The sequence below is a fragment of the Aptenodytes forsteri genome, unplaced genomic scaffold (assembly GCF_000699145.1).
Source record: "Aptenodytes forsteri isolate BGI_AS27 unplaced genomic scaffold, ASM69914v1 Scaffold255, whole genome shotgun sequence".
Classification (NCBI taxonomy): Eukaryota; Metazoa; Chordata; class Aves; order Sphenisciformes; family Spheniscidae; genus Aptenodytes; species Aptenodytes forsteri.
This window is the reverse complement of record NW_008794888.1, coordinates 5,946,847-5,967,123: the sequence shown is the minus strand read 5'-3', so window position 1 is coordinate 5,967,123 and position 20,277 is coordinate 5,946,847. Positions and strand designations below refer to the sequence as shown.

Genomic DNA, 20,277 nt, shown 5'->3' with positions numbered 1-20,277 from the left:
CCTAGTCCCAGACTTGGTCAACGGTTTATGTCTAAAGGATTATATATGCGCAATTAATCTTTTATATCACTTAGCTAAGATTTCAAAGTTTAGCATGCTATTAGTCACTTACCAAGGATCTGCTGCGGCAAGGAATCTCTCAACCTCGAGGAGTAACCTTGAGAGGCGTCCCTACTCAAGGGGAGATCCCACCATGCAGCCTGCTGCCATGCAGGAGAGCTTAAGGGGCTCTGGGCTGTCCACTTAGAGTAGAGTAAGATGATTGACTCATAGTCATATTTGCATACTGTGTGGTTAGGTGGGCGTATTTCTCACAATAACCCTTGGTTATTGTGTTGTTATCTGGCTCCCGAATCCACTTTGAATGGACGCAGCTATTGCTATCAGCATCCATTAACGACCATCCCTGGTAGTTATCGCTTGAGCAGGGTTGTATGTCTCCTTAGTATTTCGGTATCAATAGGAGATAGAGGTCAGGTTGGGCGGGGGAGCACACCATCACAATTACTTAGGGACTGATACCAAGTAGCAAGTGTACTGCAACATAGCAATGGCTGGTGTTTCTAATGATGCTATGACAATGCAAAAGGAGGACACCATACAAAATCCAAATTTGGATTGAAGGCGTGGGCTCTTTGGTCTCCGAGTCAACAAAAACAGGCAGAGTTGTGGAGTCAAATCCACAGACCTTTGCAAAACATCTCCTTTGGGATGTCAGCTGGCTCTGGCAAATACAACTCTCTTCATTCTATTTAAGATGGGGACAATTGGAAATAACAATGGGAAAGAAAAAAAAGGGAATAATGTGAAGCCCTGGAAAACAGCATCGGAAGGCAAACTCATTCAAGGGAAAAAAATCCTCCACAGAACACCTGTTTTTCCTAGAGTACATATATATGCTCAATACAGGATTAACATTTTAAAGTCATCATGTAAACATTTAATCTTCTCACAGATCAGATCAATTTTTGTTTTTGTCATGTCTGAAATGAATTTTGTTTTTTTTCAATGCATGTATTGTTATTACCAGAAATCCTTCCAGGTAAAGGGAGATTCCCAGTGCAAGAAGGAATTTTTTCAGTATATATTTTCATATGTGTAATTACCTATTATAGGAGAGGTTATTTCTCTTATGTACTGCTAGAACTAAGGCAGAACATAATACTTGATCATTTTGCCAAATACCTACAAACCAGCGAACAAGCATGATTAAACATCCGTAAGATGCAAGTCTGTTCCCATGAAAATCACACAAGTATTTCCAAAACATTTGAGTCTCACTTTCTGTCAGAAAATCTCACATTGATGGAGTTTCCAGGAGTCAAAAGTCCATGGGTTTTGGCATGAACTGTTTCAGTTTTGGGAGAAATTTTGATCTCAAAATTCTGAAGCAACTGTGAAGATAAACAGGACAAGAATTAGAAAAGCTGCAAAATTACAGATGAAGATTAGACTTTGGAAAAGAGAACATAACAGACTGTCACGAATAAAATTTCTGTTGCCAGTTCTGTGGAGTCTAAGTGCTATGATTCCCACACAGGAAAGAAAAAATAGTTGTTACAAGGTGATGATTACAGTTAAAAATCTTCCTCCCTGATTGAAGGAGGACTGAGCCAGTCCTTTCTGAAGAACTTCCACATAACAGTCTGAGCTATCAAGGAAACTAAGGTCTCTTTCAAACCTTGTGAGCTTCCTCTCTATGTGTTTTTGATTTCACTTCCTTTAATATAAATCAATACATGCAATTATAAAACAAAGCAATAAAAGGGTCCCGATCCCATCGCACGCATTTCTCTCCCTGGGCAGAAGGAAACAAAACAAACATGAGGCAGCAACTGTCCAGTGCACCAAGTGAAACAATCATAATTCAAGGAGTCAAATATTAGAACCTCTCCTGAACAGAATCACTATAATTCAATCACACAGGTTCTCTATACATCAAGCCTCTATTTCCATACACTTAATGAAACTGAGAGAATCAGCTGCAAACATAAATCACAGAAATCGCGGGCTAAAACAAACTCCAAGAGATTTATCTCACCTGTTTTGAAGCTATCTATTTTTAAACTTTCAAGAAGGAAATACAGCAACATCCTCAACTTTTCCTAATATTAAATCTCAAACACTTTTTCCTATAAACTAAGCAATCTTCTCTTATCCTTCTCCTAGTAAGCATGATGAACAATGCATTATTTTCCTATACATAACTACCTTTTCAGTGTTAGATGTTTGATCAACTTTTCATCTCATTCTTCTCTTTTTCAAACCTCTCATTCTTGTTATTCTCTCTGTCTTCCAGTTTTCCTCCAATTTGACTATATTGTCCTTAAAATGCAGTGCATAGGGTCGGTTGCGTATCATTGTCTAGCTGAGGATTCGCCAGTGTTTGGTAAGACCAGTAATTCAGCTCCTTTCTGACATACAACATGCTTGTTAATACTGTTAATATACCCAAGAATTACACTGCCTTGTCAGAATTAGCATCATTATTGTTGACCAATTTTTTACTATATCCCTCCAGTCTGTTTCAACGGTACTAATTACCGAGCCAGTTGGTCAGCAATTTGTAATTATGCATTTGATTTCTTCTCAAGAGCAGTAACTTGCAACTGTCCTTAGTGAACAACTTTGTGTTGATTCTGGAACATTTCTCCATTTTTTCATAATTCTGTATTCACATCCTCTGATTTTAACTTAATTTATGTCAGCTCGGTATCCTATGCAAACTCTAAAAGTATTCTCTAATCCATCATTCACACTTTTAATGAAAATACCAACCGAAATCAAATGCAAGACAGACTCTTATAGAATTTTAATTACACGCTTTCCCAGTTCAACAGCAAATATTTGACAGCTACTGCCTCCAGCTGTCTTTTTTTTTCCAACCAGTTGTGCATGCATTTTATAGGTACACTTCCATCTGGAACAAATTATATTCATTTAATTGTGAGAACAATGTATAGGACATGTGAAAATACTTCCTGAAGTCAGAAAACATGATTTATTTTATATCCACCACATTAGGTAAGTGATCAAGTCAAAGAAAGAAAAATCAGATTGGTCTGAAACAATTTATCTTTGATCAGCTCCATGCTTCACGTGTTTCTATTTTTAAATGACTTAAATATCATCTTGATGCTTACAAATAGGTTGTGTGCTATTTGGTTCTAGTTTCTTTCCAGAAAACAAAAGCAGGCTCTCTATTACTTCCTTGATCCTCCTTTTCAAAAAGATGCAAGTATGTTTGTTTTATCCGGCCCCCTGAGACCTATCTCACTCTGAGTTCCGAAAGACAGATGCTAATTGTTCAGAGATTGCTCTAGGAGTTTACTTAAGGAAATTCTAAGGCAAATTCAATCAAGCTTTGCTTTGAATACATATAATGGCTCTAAATATTTTTATAGTTAAGTAACTATAAATAGTTTCCAAATCTTTGAGTTTTGATTGCACAATCTGAGCTCAGCATTTGAGTTAAAGGCTGTCTTGTAAATGACAAAAAATGTAGCAGCTGTTGGGAAAGCTTTCTTTATGATATGAAGCAATGGAAAACTATATATCAATATGTACTAACTACTTATATAACTATATATTTAAAATGATAATGAAGTTAGAAGAAAGAACAAGAAGGGACAGAAAACCACAGAACACAGAAAAATTCTACTATTTGTCGTAACACTGTGGTCAGTACAAGGACATAAAAACTTTTTTACATCTTTGTAAGTACTGAATTCTTTGTAACTAAAATACTGAAACTGAGCAGGTAACCCTTCTAACATACATGAAGAAAGACTTCCAATTTGCTTACAAAAACCTTCTGTACTAAATCCATATATTTCCTTAGCAATCTTACCTTTAGTTTTACTTCATTTGTACTATAAAGAATTTTTCTTCTGCAATGTAGTTTAACTAGTATGCTACATTTCAAGCATGATTATTTTCAAGTTTTTAGGCCTTTGCAGGATGACTATGCTAGACAACACTCCAAAACAAAGTTTTTGTGCACTGTAAGATATCCAGAAATGGTATACATAGAAAAGAATCATACCAATATATTTTTCTTCTTGTAATGCTGTCATATAGTTCTAACCTGAATCAGTGCAAGATGAATTTCCAGCTCTGCAATTCTTTTTCCTATACAACTTCGAATGCCATAACCAAAGGGGATGGAACCAAAATTGTCTACTCTGTCCAAATTATCTTTCCTCAGCCAGCGTTCAGGTCGGAACTCATTTGCCACTGAGAAATTTTCTTCGCTGTATGAAGTAGTATAATGACAGAGTGCCAGCTGCGTCTGAGGAAATAAATATTTATATTTAGCTAACTCAAATACACATAACAAAATAAAAAAGCATTTGTAATTACTGCAATATGATGTCATAAAAATTAAGTATATTTGAGTAATTCTAGAAGAAAAAAGGATACCTAGAAAATCAGATCCCTTTCTCAACTGGTCAAATGAAATAATCTTCAAATTGTTTTAAATGTTGCTGGATATATTAGAGAAGATGCAGTGGGGAAGGAGATGGGAACAAAAGTCACAAGTATTGGGAATTGTCTCAAAAAGATAGTATGAGAGAAAGGAAGAAGAGAGATACAAGACAGTGGAAAGAAAAAAACAGGATGGGAAGGGGAAAAAAAAAAGCCACCTCAGGAAAAAAACCAGCAATAATTGATGTGATGATGTTTCCAAATAAATCCGGGGGCAGGGAGGGAAACGTGTGTGGAATAATATTTAAGTGTATTAAGAATCCTGCTGTCATTTAAAACAAAGCCATACAGTTCTACCATGACGTCTGTGTAATCTTTGAATAGTATAAAGGAAAGATTCACAATTTAAAAAGGAAACTAAACTCTTTCTACAAAGGGAATTAGTAAGCAAAGAATTAGAAAACTGCAAGAATAATGAATGTTTTTTTAATCAAATTGTAACATTGCACAGAGATGTTATCAATAGACTCCACCCTCAAGAATATTAAGAACAGGTCATGATGGTAAATTTGATTAGCGGGTGAGGACCCAAATCTAAAAAAACCAAACAGCAACAAGTCAATTATAAAATCTGGTTTTGTCATATAAATGGGTATTATTGAAATACTTTCCTCTTAATGCTCTAATGCTCTTAATCTTCACCAAGATTTCTTGGTGAAATCTTTTGAACTCAATGAAGTGTATATATGTTGTAACAAATAACATTTCACACACAAAAATTAAACTGTGTTCTCTGCAGAGGACTGCAACAGAACCTACCCCTTTAGGTATCAAGTATCCTCCAACAATCAAGTCTTTTTGGGTCACTCTTCCATTTCCTGGCAATACTGGATATAACCTAAAGACAAATATTTATGAGAAGTTCAACAGTAATAACTAATACAACCTAAAAAGTTTAGATTGCAATTTGCATTCACAAATATGCAATATGAATTCAATATGCATTCACAGCAAAAAGGTTTTTCAAAAGTACAGAACACCTTGGAGATTCAAAGACCTTGAATCATCTGTGAGAATATGATTAATACCTGAGAAAAGTTATTTACTAGTAACTGGAGTTTGAGATAGTTGGTCTATATATTTATTTGCTTTACACATGTACAAACATGCAACCAGTTGGTCAAACTGGAGACGTTTTAGCACTACTGGGAGCTGAAAAAGCCTTGTTGATGCCTTCTCTAAAATCCTCTTACTCCCCTCACCTCACTATGAACATTTGGTATAAACATATAAAAAAAGCATGTCACATGCCTTCAATTTAAGTCAAGAAGCTTAAAATGACTGTAGTGGCACTGCAAAGTACCAATTTGCAGTAGCGTGTGTGGGAGGAGGTTGTTACAGTTCATCATACAGACTAATACTTAAAAGGCAAAAATCAAGCTTTCAATTACCTACCTTAACAGACATGTTCTACATATGTGATACTACTTCTACCATACTTTAAAACATTAAACATTATATAAACGATCATATTTCATTGCTTGGGCAGCCTTGGATACAATATTGCTACAATAAATAAAAGCAGAAGAGGCAAATAGCAGTAACAACAACTAAATACAAACATTAGCATGGACTCAAAATCCATTACAACTACATGGAATTAAATTTTTTAATTAATGATTGCAGTTGTCTGCTACTTACCTCAAGGTTTCTTTCAGCACAGCTCTAATCAAAGGCAATTTTGGGACATCGTGAGCAACAGGAACTTGGTCTTTCCCCAGCTTATTGACTATTTCCTCATAAACACATTGTTGAACCTCAGGGTGCTTTGCCAACAAGTATGTTGCCCAGGACAAAGTAAAAGAAGTCTAAGGAAGAAACCACAACCATCATCATCAAGTCCAACAAGATTAGATTAAAAATAATTTCAAGCCAAACTGATCGTTTGGCTTTTCAACTATGTGTTTTATAAGTTTAAAGTTATAAAACAGACTGGCAATGATTCACATCTGGACTCAATGCGATGTTGTCAGACTTCACCACCCCCTCCTTCATCCCTTTTCCATTTAAAAAACCCCCACATATCAGAAGAACCCATGCTGATATTTTCCCAGTGAAATATTAAAAAGCAGCAGAAAATACAAATGCAAACAAAACTACTTAAACAATACTGAAACATAAAGGCTCTAAACAGCAACGGATTAAGTTAACTGTTAGTTTTCAATGTGTGTTTCACCTTTCTTCCCAATAAAAACATTTCACAGGAAACAAAAGAATACTACTCAGAACACTACCAACCCCTTTTAAGCATATGGTAGTCTCCTCATAGCATCCAGACAACAGAATTGATATTATCACTGCTAAGATTATACTTTATCCTTTGGTAAGGAATGCTACACCACAATTGGCACTTTCTACCCCTTGAAAAATCCCATTTCACTGAAATTGAGCATCCTATTGAAAGCTTTCTTAAGGAAGCTCAAAGAGGAGCTTATATATTTAAAGTGGCCCCAAAATGTTAAAATAAACTCCCCCTCCAATTGATTATTCTAGTAATCACAAAGGCTCCAGAAAAGAGGTACTGTGTGAAAAATCATTTAAAAATATTTTGTCTGAAGGAAGAAACAGAACACAAGGCAGAAGACAGCTCAACTTTGAGCACAAGATGATTTAAAGGAACCCATCATCTAATCCTCTTTCACCTCAGCTGGAAAAATTGCACTTCAATGCACACTTGTGGTTTAGGATACACTCTGAGCATGAACTCACTCCATCTGTACTAACATGGAACTAAGTAGAGTATTTCAACTCTTTATTTGTGATCCAACATTTACCATTCACTTAACAGGAGTTAACACAGGAGTCCCTGTGTTTAAGCTACCTGGATTTCAGGGACTACTCCATTCAAATACTAGACAGACTCAGGACATTTTGCTTCTACTATCAGCTGCACCCAAGACATTAAGGTTAAGCAAATGGCCTTACTTGAGCCCGTCTTTCTCACAATCATCACTGAAGATAGAAAGTTTATGATGAAAAATGTATTTTCAGTGTTCCTGAGTAAGTATGGCAGAGAAAGTGACAGTGTAATCATTCTGTTCCTCACCTGTGTTGTTCTTAGTATCTTACAGCATTTAAGAGAGAAAAATTGTAAACTCTACCCTAATTTTCTTGAATTATTTTTAAATGTATTTTTTTCAACTTGTATAATGAAGACAGACAACCAGTTTCACTTTCTAGGCAGGAAACAGTTTTATTTTCAGCTTCTCACTCATTGGCACAACAAAGCTTAAGGTTATAAACAATGTATGGGTAAAATCCCCAACTTTTGGAAATGTCTTATTTTGGGCTTACATTTAAGATCAATTTAGAATGCAAATTCATCACGACGGTGACCTTTTATGTCTTGTCGTCAAACTGGGGTATAATGCTAGAAGTATCATTCTCAGAACCTTTCTTTTTTTCTTCTTGTGATATTGAGTGGCTGTCCCTTGCTAAAATGCAACCCTGCCCTATTCCACCCAGAGCTCAGAGGAGCTGGCAATTGTGCCAGCTGTATACAGAACTTCTCTGATACAAACAGTTTCTTCCCAGGTTCCCAGCTCCTTCATAACCTCTTAAAAATTAGCACTGTTCCAGGGACAGCCAAAATGCTTTGTAGCCAAAAACTGCCTTACAATTTTGTTGAAAGCTTTTATAATCCTCTAAACCTCTTTCATTTGCTATGATAAAATGAGAACTGAAGTGACAGCAGTAGGGGAAAAAAGGTTCCCTCAATTTCTGTCTTGTACTTGGAAATGAGGAAATCAGAAGTACCGTGCTCTCACAAAATGATTGTTGCCAGCTGAGAAAGCTGAGTCAAATGGAAAGAGAAACTCTTGTTGGCATGAACTTGAACACTGTCCTTTTAGTTTAATGAAAACTCTCTCACACACTAAAAATGGAAAATTAAGGGTCTGAAAGATTAGAAAATGAATGGGATGAATAGCTGTGCTTTACTTAAGAACCAAACATCAAAAAGCTCTCCAAACTCATAAGCCCTTGGGATATTTAACCAATGGAATAATCTTCAGCACATAAATAAGCTTTACATATGCTCCTTATTTTGGAGTTCAAAAGTATTACCGTTGGGGTTTTTTTGTTTTCTTTAGAAACCTTACGAACTTTCTTAAATTAAAAAAATCTGAGTCCCATCATCCAGAGAGGTTTTTTTACTTTAAGGCTACTTTACTTTTTTACTTATTTTAATCTTTTTTACTGTAAGACTATTAAACACAATTTTACATAGCACTTTCTTTATCAAATTCATATAGATTTCTTTTTAAAAATTGCTCATTTACAATCATTTACAATAATAGTGTTCACTGATACGCTAAATAACTCCATATACATTACATTGTATATACAATAAAGTAACTCATTTTTATCTTTTCTTATTCTTCTGATTGTCATGCTGCAGTCAATACTGAGCTACACTGATTTCACACGATAGGAATGAAAGGAGGGCAAGATACATACATGACCTTAATGCCTCTTCAAATGCTCTAGATGACAAATCAGAAGAATAAGGAAAGATGGCCACTTAGAATGCTTCACTAGGTGTTAACATACCTCTTACGCTAACCTCATTAATGCTGAGCCCCATCACCACAGCTCTTTGCCTCAGACTGACTGTATGTTGCCAGCACAAGCATGGGTTGCAAACTTATGTCTTACCTACATTAGTGCTGGCCTAACACCCCCCTCCCAATGGACTTCAGCCCAAACCAGGTAGCTGATCCATAATGTGTCCCCCAGTTGATTTAATTAGCCATATGTAAAAATCCTTTACCAAATTCTACATATGAGTCTATCGATCAGTTTTTTCACACTAACTTTCAGCAGCCTTTTCTATTGTGGTCTACCTGAAGAAGCACAAATACCAACCTGATATTCAAACTAGGAAAAGAAAATGTATAAAATTCAAGCCGAATGTAGAGACAACTGCTATTTTATCCGCTCAATAAACTGTGGAACTGACTCCCAAATGAAGGGTTCCTGTAAACCACAGCTAGAATGGAACAACACTGACTTCATTCTAGTAGAGAGATTACACGGTGCTGTAAGTATTTTCTATCATTTTAAAGATGTAATGACTTAAATGTATCAGAAATTATGTCCTTGTAAACAACATAACCCCCCCTGAAGATAGCTGCGAATGGTACTGGTTTACAAAAACAATTGTGCACAAGAAAAACGGTAACAAGCTTACTGTGTCCACTCCTGCCAGAAGCATTTCAGTCATATTGGCATAGATCTCTTCCAAAGTAAGTTCCTTACTCACTAGGAGGTATGTAAGTAGCCCACCATTTACTTCTTCTCCTTGGTCCAGCTGAGACTGAATAGCCTTCAATTTGTTGTCAACATGGATTTGACCTTTGGGATTCAAAAAAATTGTTAAGCTTCCATTTTTATTTTTCTGTTGGTTCCATTCAGTAATGACATTTCCCCCTTACGCTACACTACATAGCCGTAAAAAGACAAAATATTTGCATCTATTTTCTCAGGGAAAAGATAATATAGTGGTGGTGGAGGTCCTTGGGTACTCACGGTAAGGAAAGACAGAGCTGACAGGAACCTTGGTAGCTTACAGCATGAGACTGCTGAGCACGAGGAAAGGACACAAGAGACTATAGTTTCTGACTGCAAGTGGAGGAAGCTCAAGGTCAAGTTTTTACGCCCACCTGGCTTGTTTTCTGATGACTCTGCAAGAAGTGGTGAACTCTGCAGAGCATGCTGCGAGTTAGCACACAGCGGCTGCTACAAGATGTTAGCAGCAACCAGAAGGTCAAAGCCACAGAACTGAATCACACTGAAGACAAAGATGAGGAGCGTTAAGTAGTAACAAAAATTGAAAAACTTCAGTGAATGACATTTTGAGCAATTTCACCCACAGTCCCATTTATACTTCAGTGACTACAAACAGCATCTGCAGTGAAACAAGGGCTTTAAAAAGAGGAAAACTCCTCAGAAAGTTAATGTCTCGCAGAATGAGCTTACAGAAAAAAAAGAACTAAAATCAACATGTTCCTTTATGAAACCTACACAAACACACACATCACATACAGTGATTCTCAACATTTAATTCCTTTTTCACAAAGGGATTAAACAAAGAAACAGCATAACAAGTTTCAAATGGAACAAATTCCTCAAGAACAGTTTTTCAGCTGCTGTTAGGATAAAGCTGAAGTCTGCTATTGTTTTTAATCCACAAAAGGGAACAAGGGTGCTTTATCATGGGAAATGATTTAAAAGTGGCAGTGTGAAAAAAGTACGTGTTTCACAGAAAACACACCTGTATCAGCATTAAATGGATTCCCTAATGCCTACTGTAGGTACAGACCAATACATATTAAAAATTAAGCATATTAGGCATATTAAAAGTTAAGAAACTAAAGAATCTACTCTCAAAAAGATGTACACAGACCTACCTAGACAAATAGTGCTAATAAAATAAATTTTATTGCAGCTTTCTAACATTAGAGAGGGAAAAAGGGTTTAAGGTTTTTTAAACACTCCAGAATATTAAAAAAATATATATTGCAAAGACAACTCCTTCTTCTTACTTATATGAAAGCTGATTGATAAAGTAGGCTGGAATGCTTTATTCACAAAAAACCATATTGTAGTACATCAGTGTAGTTCTATGTCAACTTATACTCTTATATGTGTATAGATAAACTTCACAAAGAGTTTAATTAATTGCTAGAGTCGCGTTTTTTAACTTTCTAGTCAGTTTTAGCAGTGACTATTTGTCAGAGTGCCTGACTGAAAAACTTCCTGAAGTCAACAAAACCACCCTCATTAAAATTTGAGTGGCAAAGAACTCGGACCTGGAGTGAGGAGTGGGTGCTGAAACAGATGAAGACAAATAAAGAAACAGCAGTATAAAATAGGGGAATATTTAAAGTGTACTGGTAAAATTCTTTTTCAGTAGAGTATTTTTTAAAATGTTTTAAAATAGTTCCCTTGGCCAGTCTGAGTTTAATACAAAACTTACTTCTACCACAATGTCTTGTTATAATTTTAGAAGAGAAATGCAGCAAGTCCTGTTCAAACACACACAGAACCTGCAGAAATACAGCTGAACTTTTCTACTACTAAATCTTACTAAATTTGAAGAGTCCATCCCAGGATCTACAGAACTCTCTCCAGGGTTTTGGTATAAGTGGACGAAGCCATTTGGGAATAGCACCTGCATACATCGTGGTCTTAAACATACTAAACATCAACTCCAGAGCCTCAATATATTCAACAGTCTGTTGTGGGATGTTGTTTTCCAGGCAGCCCAACCGGCGTTCATACAGAATAGTTGCCACACCTGCACATACAAAATCAAAGAATTTGCTACACACATGCATATATACATCTTAATAATTTAAGGAATTATAATGCTAACATAATGGAACTACCTTCCAAAAATGTTTAGTTATTATTACTGCAGTTGGGAGCAGATAAAATAGAAATTTAAAACACAGTAAAAAATCCCAGCTAAACATTGTAGGGAGACAGTGGCTACTATGTCAATAATGCTCAGCATGAGAAGACAGCCAGGAATTCCAGCAGAAGTAGAGCAGCTCTCCAGCATGTTTGCTGCGTTTTGCGTCGCACCACAAATCCTGAGCCTGCCATGTTGGCCTCTGAACACACAGGGACATACAATTCCAGGGACATTTCTGATAACTGGTGATAACACAGGAGTTTCTAGCAGTGGCTATGCCTTTCTTCGTCATAAGTTGGTAGTAAATGAATAACAACTATGCATAAATGGATAAAGAGCTTGCACTGTAGACAGTGATTTCACTGCACACAATATACTCCATGTGGCCCTGAAAAACAGCAAGTGTGTGACACTGTTGCAAGTGACAATATTGACTGTCTCTGGTTCCTGAGACAAAAATTGCTATAATTTCCTCAGATGTTTTGTCTGCAGTACTGCAGTGATCCCTACTAGAAATACCATTCCCTCCCCCAAAGAACAAACAGTACTTTATATATATATTTATTAAATTATTATTATTCTTCTCAACTCTGGACCATTTTTTCATTTATCAAGTTAATTCTTACTCATCCTATTAGACAGAACTCAGCCAGAAACGGCCCTACTGGAGTTAGCCAAAATGTTCTCTCAGTTTGACAGCAAACCATTTTTAATTACTTTCTGAACACAGGTTTCTAGCAATTTTTCCTCTCAACTTGCAAAATAGATCATATTACCCAGTTTATTTAGGAAAATATCACATGGTACGGTACCAAAAGCATTCCCATTATCAAAATAATCTTATTTAATGATTTTTCTAAAATCCAGTGGGGCAATTAGGTAATTTTAAAAGGCATTTAGATAATTTCTCAAAGCCATTTGCATCAAATCAAATGTTTTTAAATAAATTTTGTGCTTTTAAATTCATTAGTTAACAGTTTGTCCACATCTTTCCAGGAAATATTAGAATAACTGTTAATTAGATACTTGGAGTAACTGGTCTATTAACACTCTAGTCTCTTTTTTCTCTGTTTCTCCTATTAAAAACAGGTACAATAAATATGATGTTTAACCTTGATCTTGCCCTCCATCACACTCTCCATAAATTCTCACGTGTGTATATATATATAGATACAGATATTTGAAGAAACTTTTATTTTTCCCTGTTCTTTGCTTCATATTTCTCCTTTATTGACAAAAATAATTTTAAAATCTGGCTATTTTCAGCTCACTCTTCCTTCCCTGGTTTTCCTCCCTGGGGAGATATTTTTCTGCGCCTTTTATTTCTCTTGTGCCTCGTTCAGCAACTGCTACTTCTTATGCATTCTTTTGCTCTTTACATGGTCTTTTCAAAAAAATCTTACACATTGGTTTCCTGAACAGTTGACAGTGTAAGTTAATTAAAACTGCAATTCATATAGGAAATAAGCACGTGCCAGGCACAAGTTATAAATGAAAAGCTAAAAGAATGTGAAGAATTTAAACTAACCCATCAGTTAAAGTGAATCTGTAAGCTCAGAGTTTAAAATTCCATAAAATTGGTAACTCTTAGTTGAATGCCATTTTTAGACATTATTAATGTAGAACAGACTCAGGTTAGTTTACCAAACAGCCAGCCAGCCACTTGATACAGCATCTTCATAGGTGAGCAATTTGGAAGTTCTTGCAAATCTCAAGTTATTCAGCTGCCTGTCAGCAAAGAGTACCAATGTTTTTAAAAGGCACTACATATAACAAGATCAGATTGTATGCAGCCAGTTACAGGAATGCATGAAATATGAATCACCATTAGATTTCTACAAGAACACAGGAAATGCTGTACTAGCTCAGGCTGGAGTTCCATTTAGCGTTCCCTCATTAATGGTAGCCAGTGGCAGATGATTTTAAGGCAAGCATAACAATCCCACAGTTGGCATGTGTAGGCAGAGGAAAGCAGTATCTTTTCCCACATTAAGCTATGAACAGAATTTTAGATACATCACAGCGATTCCCCACCTGGGATTTGGCCAGTATGTTGTTAAATTAACATGTCTTAGAAGTCACACTGTTAGAAGGTCAACACCCTTATTCTTGAGAAATTAATACAGAAATATGGAGTACTGAAACTGCTCAGGGCCTTGATTTTACATTTTACCTATATACCAGCATTTCCACAGGAACTGTCCCTTAATACAAGGTATCATCTCTTCGGACTCTACAAAGGAATTCTACTGATATCTACTGCGCTAAGTAGGAAGACACCTGAATGTAGAATATCAAGCTTCCCTTTTCAGATTAATCACAATGGGGCACTAGTCATTTGGCAAAAATGCCTGACCATAAGCACACTGCTTTACATCCATTTTCTTTACAGATATTATACAGCCTGGGCTTACCTTCCATTGAATACTTGAAGAAAAGTTTGTTAACATTGGTCACTGTTTCCCCATCATCCTCTTGACTTCTGAGGGTGTGGATTCTTTTAATTAAGTCTGTGATAACTTCATTGACTCCTTCAGAGTAAACAGCCACATCTTTGGGTTTCAGAATTTTTTGCCTCAGCACACTTCTCATTTTTAGCCATTGTTCCCCCTCCCTAGAAGAAATTATTAATAATGTCTATACACAATTCTCCTTAACAATCGTTAGCTGGGTAGGAGCTCCGCAATGAAACTATGATTTTTCATCTCAAATGAAAGCAAATGGTGAAATGAAAATGATGATAATGTATATTTGGTATTATGCTCCTACATTTTTATTCTGTATTTATTGCACATCCTCATTAAATTTCAGCGTTGCAACACGTACGTACATCTGTAAGTCAATCTCCAGTCTGAGTGACAGAACTTGTCCACTCACTGTTCTGAATTTGACAGTCTCTATATTAGTATTTTAGTAGTAGCTAACACAAGAAATTTGCAAAATTTTCTTATTAAAACTACTTTAAATAAATGTATAGTCTGCAAAATTGCTTTTACCTAGAATTGGTGCTTAATTACCAAAGGTATCACATCCAGATCTGACAAATCAACGACTTGAGCTAGTACCATAAATGCCATCACTTATACATCACTTTCAGTTACCCTAATTCTAAACCTACAAAGTAATAGGATAGCAGACCTAGCTATAGAGAAACAATTTACAGCTAGATTCTTCTTTAGCTGAGCTATGTATTGAAATCCTTGGGCTGAAGAGTAAAAATCTGAATTGTAGCATCTGCATGCTTCATATGAGTAGAGTGTTTGGGAACAGTCATTCCAAGGATATCTTTCAATTCCTTATGAAGACAGGCAATTGTCTTTTATGCGTCTATTTTAAATTGCTATGTAAGTATTGCCCATTAAATTCTTTCACCCGGAGCAATGCTGCTGCAAGGTACAGAAACCTACTGGCCAGCAAAAGAATTTAATCTCTTTAACAGACATTTTCTGACTATCTCTTGATTTAAGATCTCATTTCACAAAATATCAGTGAACTGTTAGTTTGACTCTGAACTGCAGCTTAAGATTTGAGTCTGCAGTGCAATACATAATGCCTTTTGCCATCATGAAAGAAACAGACTGTCCATGACTCAGGAAATTAGTTTCCCTCTAAATAAACATCCTATGTCAGTAGGGACTGTGAGTAGTTCCCAGTGGCAATTAACCACACCCACATGCACTGCCAGTTTATGCAAGCTTTAAAGACAGATAACTCTTCTAGAATCAGCCATGTACAAAAATATCTGCATGGGGATGCACTACAGTGTGAATTTACCATACAGTGACTTCTCTGCATTAACCTACTGAGGGGGCACTTTGGTGAACAACAAAGCTAAAGCCAACCTGAGCCAACAAGTCCACACAGCACGCTGCCAACTGGATGCAACAGTCTAGATCTGAAGCGATAAACCCTATTTGCGCAGTGCTGTGCCAAAGTTAGCAAGCCCTATTCTGCAATACCGCATCCAGGTAAGCTTAGACATCTCTAGTTGATACACATTTCCCAAGAATGTTTTTATGCAAGGTAGCTTGCTCCATATTCAAACTACACATAATTACCATCCCTTTGAAAATTTACAGCAGAACAGACAATTCACCATAAATTCCTACCCTCTTCCCCCCACTAGACATACAAATTTCCCCACACAGAAAAGCCTGAATTCCCAGACGACCTGTACAGTCCTTCAGAAGATCACTAAAATTTTACAAAACTTAGAAAATGAAGGAGTAACAACACTTACGCAGAAATAAGTCCGGTGGCTCTCCCTCGTAAGTCTCTGTATTCCTGCCAGGATTCCATGTTAGCTCTTTGTGGTGCTCTACCTTCTGCCCGGAGGACTTGAGCAACCATATCTCGATCTGCAATGGATACAACAAACTGGGGACCAAAGTGAGACTTGAAGATCTTTCCATATTCCTGAGTGTGTTTTTGCTACAATATCACCAACAAAGAGAAACAGAAGTAAAGTATTACTAAGGAAATTTAACACAAAAGGAAACTGACAATTTGTCATACAGTGAATCAATCTATCACATCTAGACCTTGATCCCCAGCCTTCCAGTCAAGGAATGGTTTGAAATGTCAGGAGAAAGCATTTAAGCATTACTGTGAAATATTCACAAGGCAAACAGAGAGGTCACACCGTTCAGGACCTCTGACTGAAAAGACCCAAAGCTCTGAGGCACAAAGCGTGAGTGAAACCAAATACTGAGAAGATGAAAGGACTTGGGGCACTTAAAAACACATCTCTTCAGATCAAACAGATTAGAAAGAATGTCTGAAAAATGAAAAACACAGAGGTAAATAGGGTGACATTAACAGTATAATACAAAGATATAATAATTTACTTTTAATGTCTTTTGTAAATAAAGACTTACTCTATCATTTTATTCTTTACAAAAAACTACTTATAAGTTTCTCACACCTAACCAAGGACGATGATAGCATAGCAGCCTAGTGAGAAACTGGATTTTGGGACAGCTTCATCAGCAGTGAACTTTAGAATGACGTGTTAATTCTGCAAAAGGAAGGAAAAGTTGAGGTCTTATTCCTGCAGTGAGGTTTATTTAGTGGCTGATCACAAGTTGTATGATTCAAGCTGGAGGCAAGCAACAGGCAATTAAGAAAGAAGATTGGAAAACATTAAATCATGTATAAAAAGAAACCCAAAAGTTTTCCAGCAAGATTGTGCTATCACTGTCCCATGAAATCTTACTGATTATTTCAAACAAATTTCATTCTGACATGGTCATGAAATGAAACACCCAACTCCCAGGAATTCACTTGGAATAGAGGTACATCATCATTTTAGGGTAAAGAAAACAAAACTGCAAAGGAGTTGTTAAAGATACATTATTAGGACTTTAGGTTTAAGAAAGCTTTAGATTTTAAAGCCTTTATTTCAGGTTAAAGTAGCAAGACAAGTTAAACTGACCAAAGTTTAACTTTGACATGTTACCTGCATCTAATCTAAAGACATCTGCTTGCAGAGTTATGTTTATTATAAATCAAAGATGTTTGAACAAAACTGCAAAGGAGTTGTTAAAGATACATTATTAGGACTTTAGGTTTTAGGTTTCTTTAGGTTTTAGATTTTTTATTTTTTGTTTAAGTAGCAAGACAAGTTAAACTGACCAAAGTTTAACTTTGACATGTTACCTGCATCTAATCTAAAGACATCTGCTTGCAGAGTTATGTTTATTATAAATCAAAGATGTTTGATACAGCTACACTACTGAAAGTCCAGTGTTGACCCAAGATTAACTTACGAGAAATATTTTTTTAATCAGTCTTGGTTACAGAGATGAATTGTTTAATTGCCAACAATAAGTTTAAGAAACATGAATCATTCTTCAGCATATGGTACCAAGTGCTTATAAAAAACGTAACTCTTTTTGCCTGGTTTCTAAATAAAACAAGAGTTGTGCAATTGTGGTCTCTGCCAGTCTCCTCTTAACTACTTTGGGAACACAATGGCCAATTTCAGTCAAGTTTAACAGAGGGTTAAACATCTCCTGCAATTATATTCTCACCATTTTCAAAAATCAGCATCTGGATTCAAATGAGAAACACGTATTAGTCACCCTGATGAGGGAAATGCTACAGTAGGAACTCAACTGTTACCATTTCTGCTTGGTCTGCTGCTAACCAAACACCACATGCAGACCAATGTACGAACAAGCACTCCCAAAACCCAAAAGTATCTCTTGCTCCGGAGATATTTTAGGGATATTGAAACTGAACTTGGTGAGAACCGAGAGCGTGAGTCTTCAAAGGAAAGCACGAGTTGGGAGGTAAGTGCTGCAAGGAAAAGGCAGTGGGATGACGGGGATACAGGTCACCAGTCACAGAAAAACAGGTTCAACAAATTTTGCTATTTATGGAGCGGCTTGTTTTTTCCACTGATGGTGAGGTTTACCTGGGAGGATAAACTTCAACAGAAAATAAATCAAGTGTCAAGCCATCCAATCAAATAAATGAAATATTAGTTTTAAACCAGAAACAGACAAGGTATTTGGACATCTCGTTTTCAACAGAATGATGTTTAGTGTATCAACTTAATGTTTAAAGAAATGCCTGGAATTTCTCTTCCATATTTTCCATCACAACATAGGTTTTCTTTCCCTTGTTCCAAACCTTAAAAATACTACACTTTCATGTCTCACATACCAGTCTCACACCAGACATTCTTTCACACATCATAAATTCAAACTGCCAGCATCCAAACCCTCCCCTCTCACCTTTCTTTTCTTTATACTTGCATAGCACTGATGAGACAAAAGAGATCTAACCCCATCAAATTAAAAATACTTTCCCTTTGTCATAGTTGCTGTAGGCATTACTGCTTTGGCCAGGACTAACTGGAATCATGTTACTGAGAACAGAACCTCCTTTGTGAAAAAGCGCTCGGCTTCCCCACCCCTTCTGCATATAGCATACAAATATTTGTGTGCACCGAAGGACATCGTTTAAGTAGCTGTGCTGGTTACCAAAGGGTTTCAGATTAATTCATTCCTGATGTTCACTGCATTGTTAAATTTAACAGACTGTTATTAAGCCAGTTAATGCCTATTTGCATCCAGCGTGTATGCAAACTGGGCATCCATGATTTGTAAAGTGATTTTTGAGACTCTAAACAGAATAAAAACTAGTATCATATTACAACTCCTCCTCATCCTTCCTCCCACTTTCCTTTTTATGAATAACATTCATTAAAGAAGAAAATTTCCGTATCAGCTAGTGGTAGTGAAAAGCATGTACTATTTAGGTTGTCTATTATTCCTTTTAATATTTGAATAATTTTCACTGCTTTGACAGTGAAAGAACAGTGAAAGCTTGAATTCAATGGCAGTATTTTTTTAGTGTTATGAGATTATGGTGAGCATCTCTCAAATTCTGTGCACCACCACAGAGGTAGAGAAAAAAAAAGAAAGAGAATGCAACAAAAAGCTTTAGCAATCATAAAGTTTCATCTGCATGTGTCTTGGTTAGCAATTAAGTTGAGCAATTCATCATCAGCAATCCAGTTTGGCTGCCATCAAACACAGCATAGACTGAGGAGCCTAACACTTCTCTTTAGAAATCTCAGTGGTAAATATGACAAAGCCAGATGTGTTTTTGGGGTTTTTTTTCAGTGTTTCCTGCCTCTTTCTGGGTTTTTTAGGCCCTTTGTAAATCCTAACTTTCAAGTTTTGATCCTCAAACCATTTGAAGTTCTGTCCTGTTCTGTTAGGTTTCCCTTTTCTGTTTTTACTTCCCTCGTATTTTTTTTTTTTTTTATTTCAGTGATTTTCAGGCAGTGAACCTCTTGGGGTAGTCTGTGAATCCCTTCCTAGCGATCTGGGAAAGGTCACTAAGAAAAGCAAAATAATAAATGCCACATTTGCGGTATTCCCAAAGAGATCTGTACTGCCAGTGGAAAGCATTATGGGTCCACAACTGAAAAAGGGCGAAAACTACTGCTTTACTCCCTCAAGCACAAGTGCTCACTTTAGAATCACTTGGACTCCTCGGAGAAGGGGCCCCAGAAGATGCACCGTGACTTTTTAGGAATGAAACCCACGTTTGGCCAAGCAACCAAAAAAAAATTCATCTTTGGATAGAGAGCACCGTACAGTAAGACAGCTGCCCGTGCCAACATCCAAGAAACGCCGTACAGAGGAAGGATACTCGTTCACCCGACTCCCGCTGTCCCAAGCATGGATAACCGTGCTTCACCCACCTTCGCCGGGTGGGAGTGAGGAAGGGGACACGCCGCGGCCCGTGGCCCGCCACAGAAGTGGAGGTGCCCAACCACAGAGGACAGTTCTCAACCCCCACCCGGGCTCAGATTTATTTTACCGTCCCCCACGCCACCGCGTACCCCAGAG

General features: G+C 36.8%; 1 protein-coding gene across 1 annotated transcript in view; it reads right to left on the bottom strand.

The window, feature by feature from the left end:
- Positions 1-1,277: 1,277 nt before the first annotated feature.
- LOC103895456 (cytochrome P450 27C1) overlaps positions 1,278-20,277 on the bottom strand; it is a 20,450-nt gene continuing 1,450 nt past the window's right edge. Inside the window, exons 2-9 of the mRNA XM_009275039.1 lie at positions 16,149-16,339; positions 14,323-14,522; positions 11,579-11,788; positions 9,680-9,843; positions 6,130-6,296; positions 5,248-5,326; positions 4,088-4,291; positions 1,278-1,394 (exon numbers count right to left, since the gene is read on the bottom strand). Coding sequence (XP_009273314.1) covers positions 1,278-1,394; positions 4,088-4,291; positions 5,248-5,326; positions 6,130-6,296; positions 9,680-9,843; positions 11,579-11,788; positions 14,323-14,522; positions 16,149-16,339 — 1,332 coding nt within the window. The remainder of the gene's footprint in view (positions 1,395-4,087; positions 4,292-5,247; positions 5,327-6,129; positions 6,297-9,679; positions 9,844-11,578; positions 11,789-14,322; positions 14,523-16,148; positions 16,340-20,277) is intronic.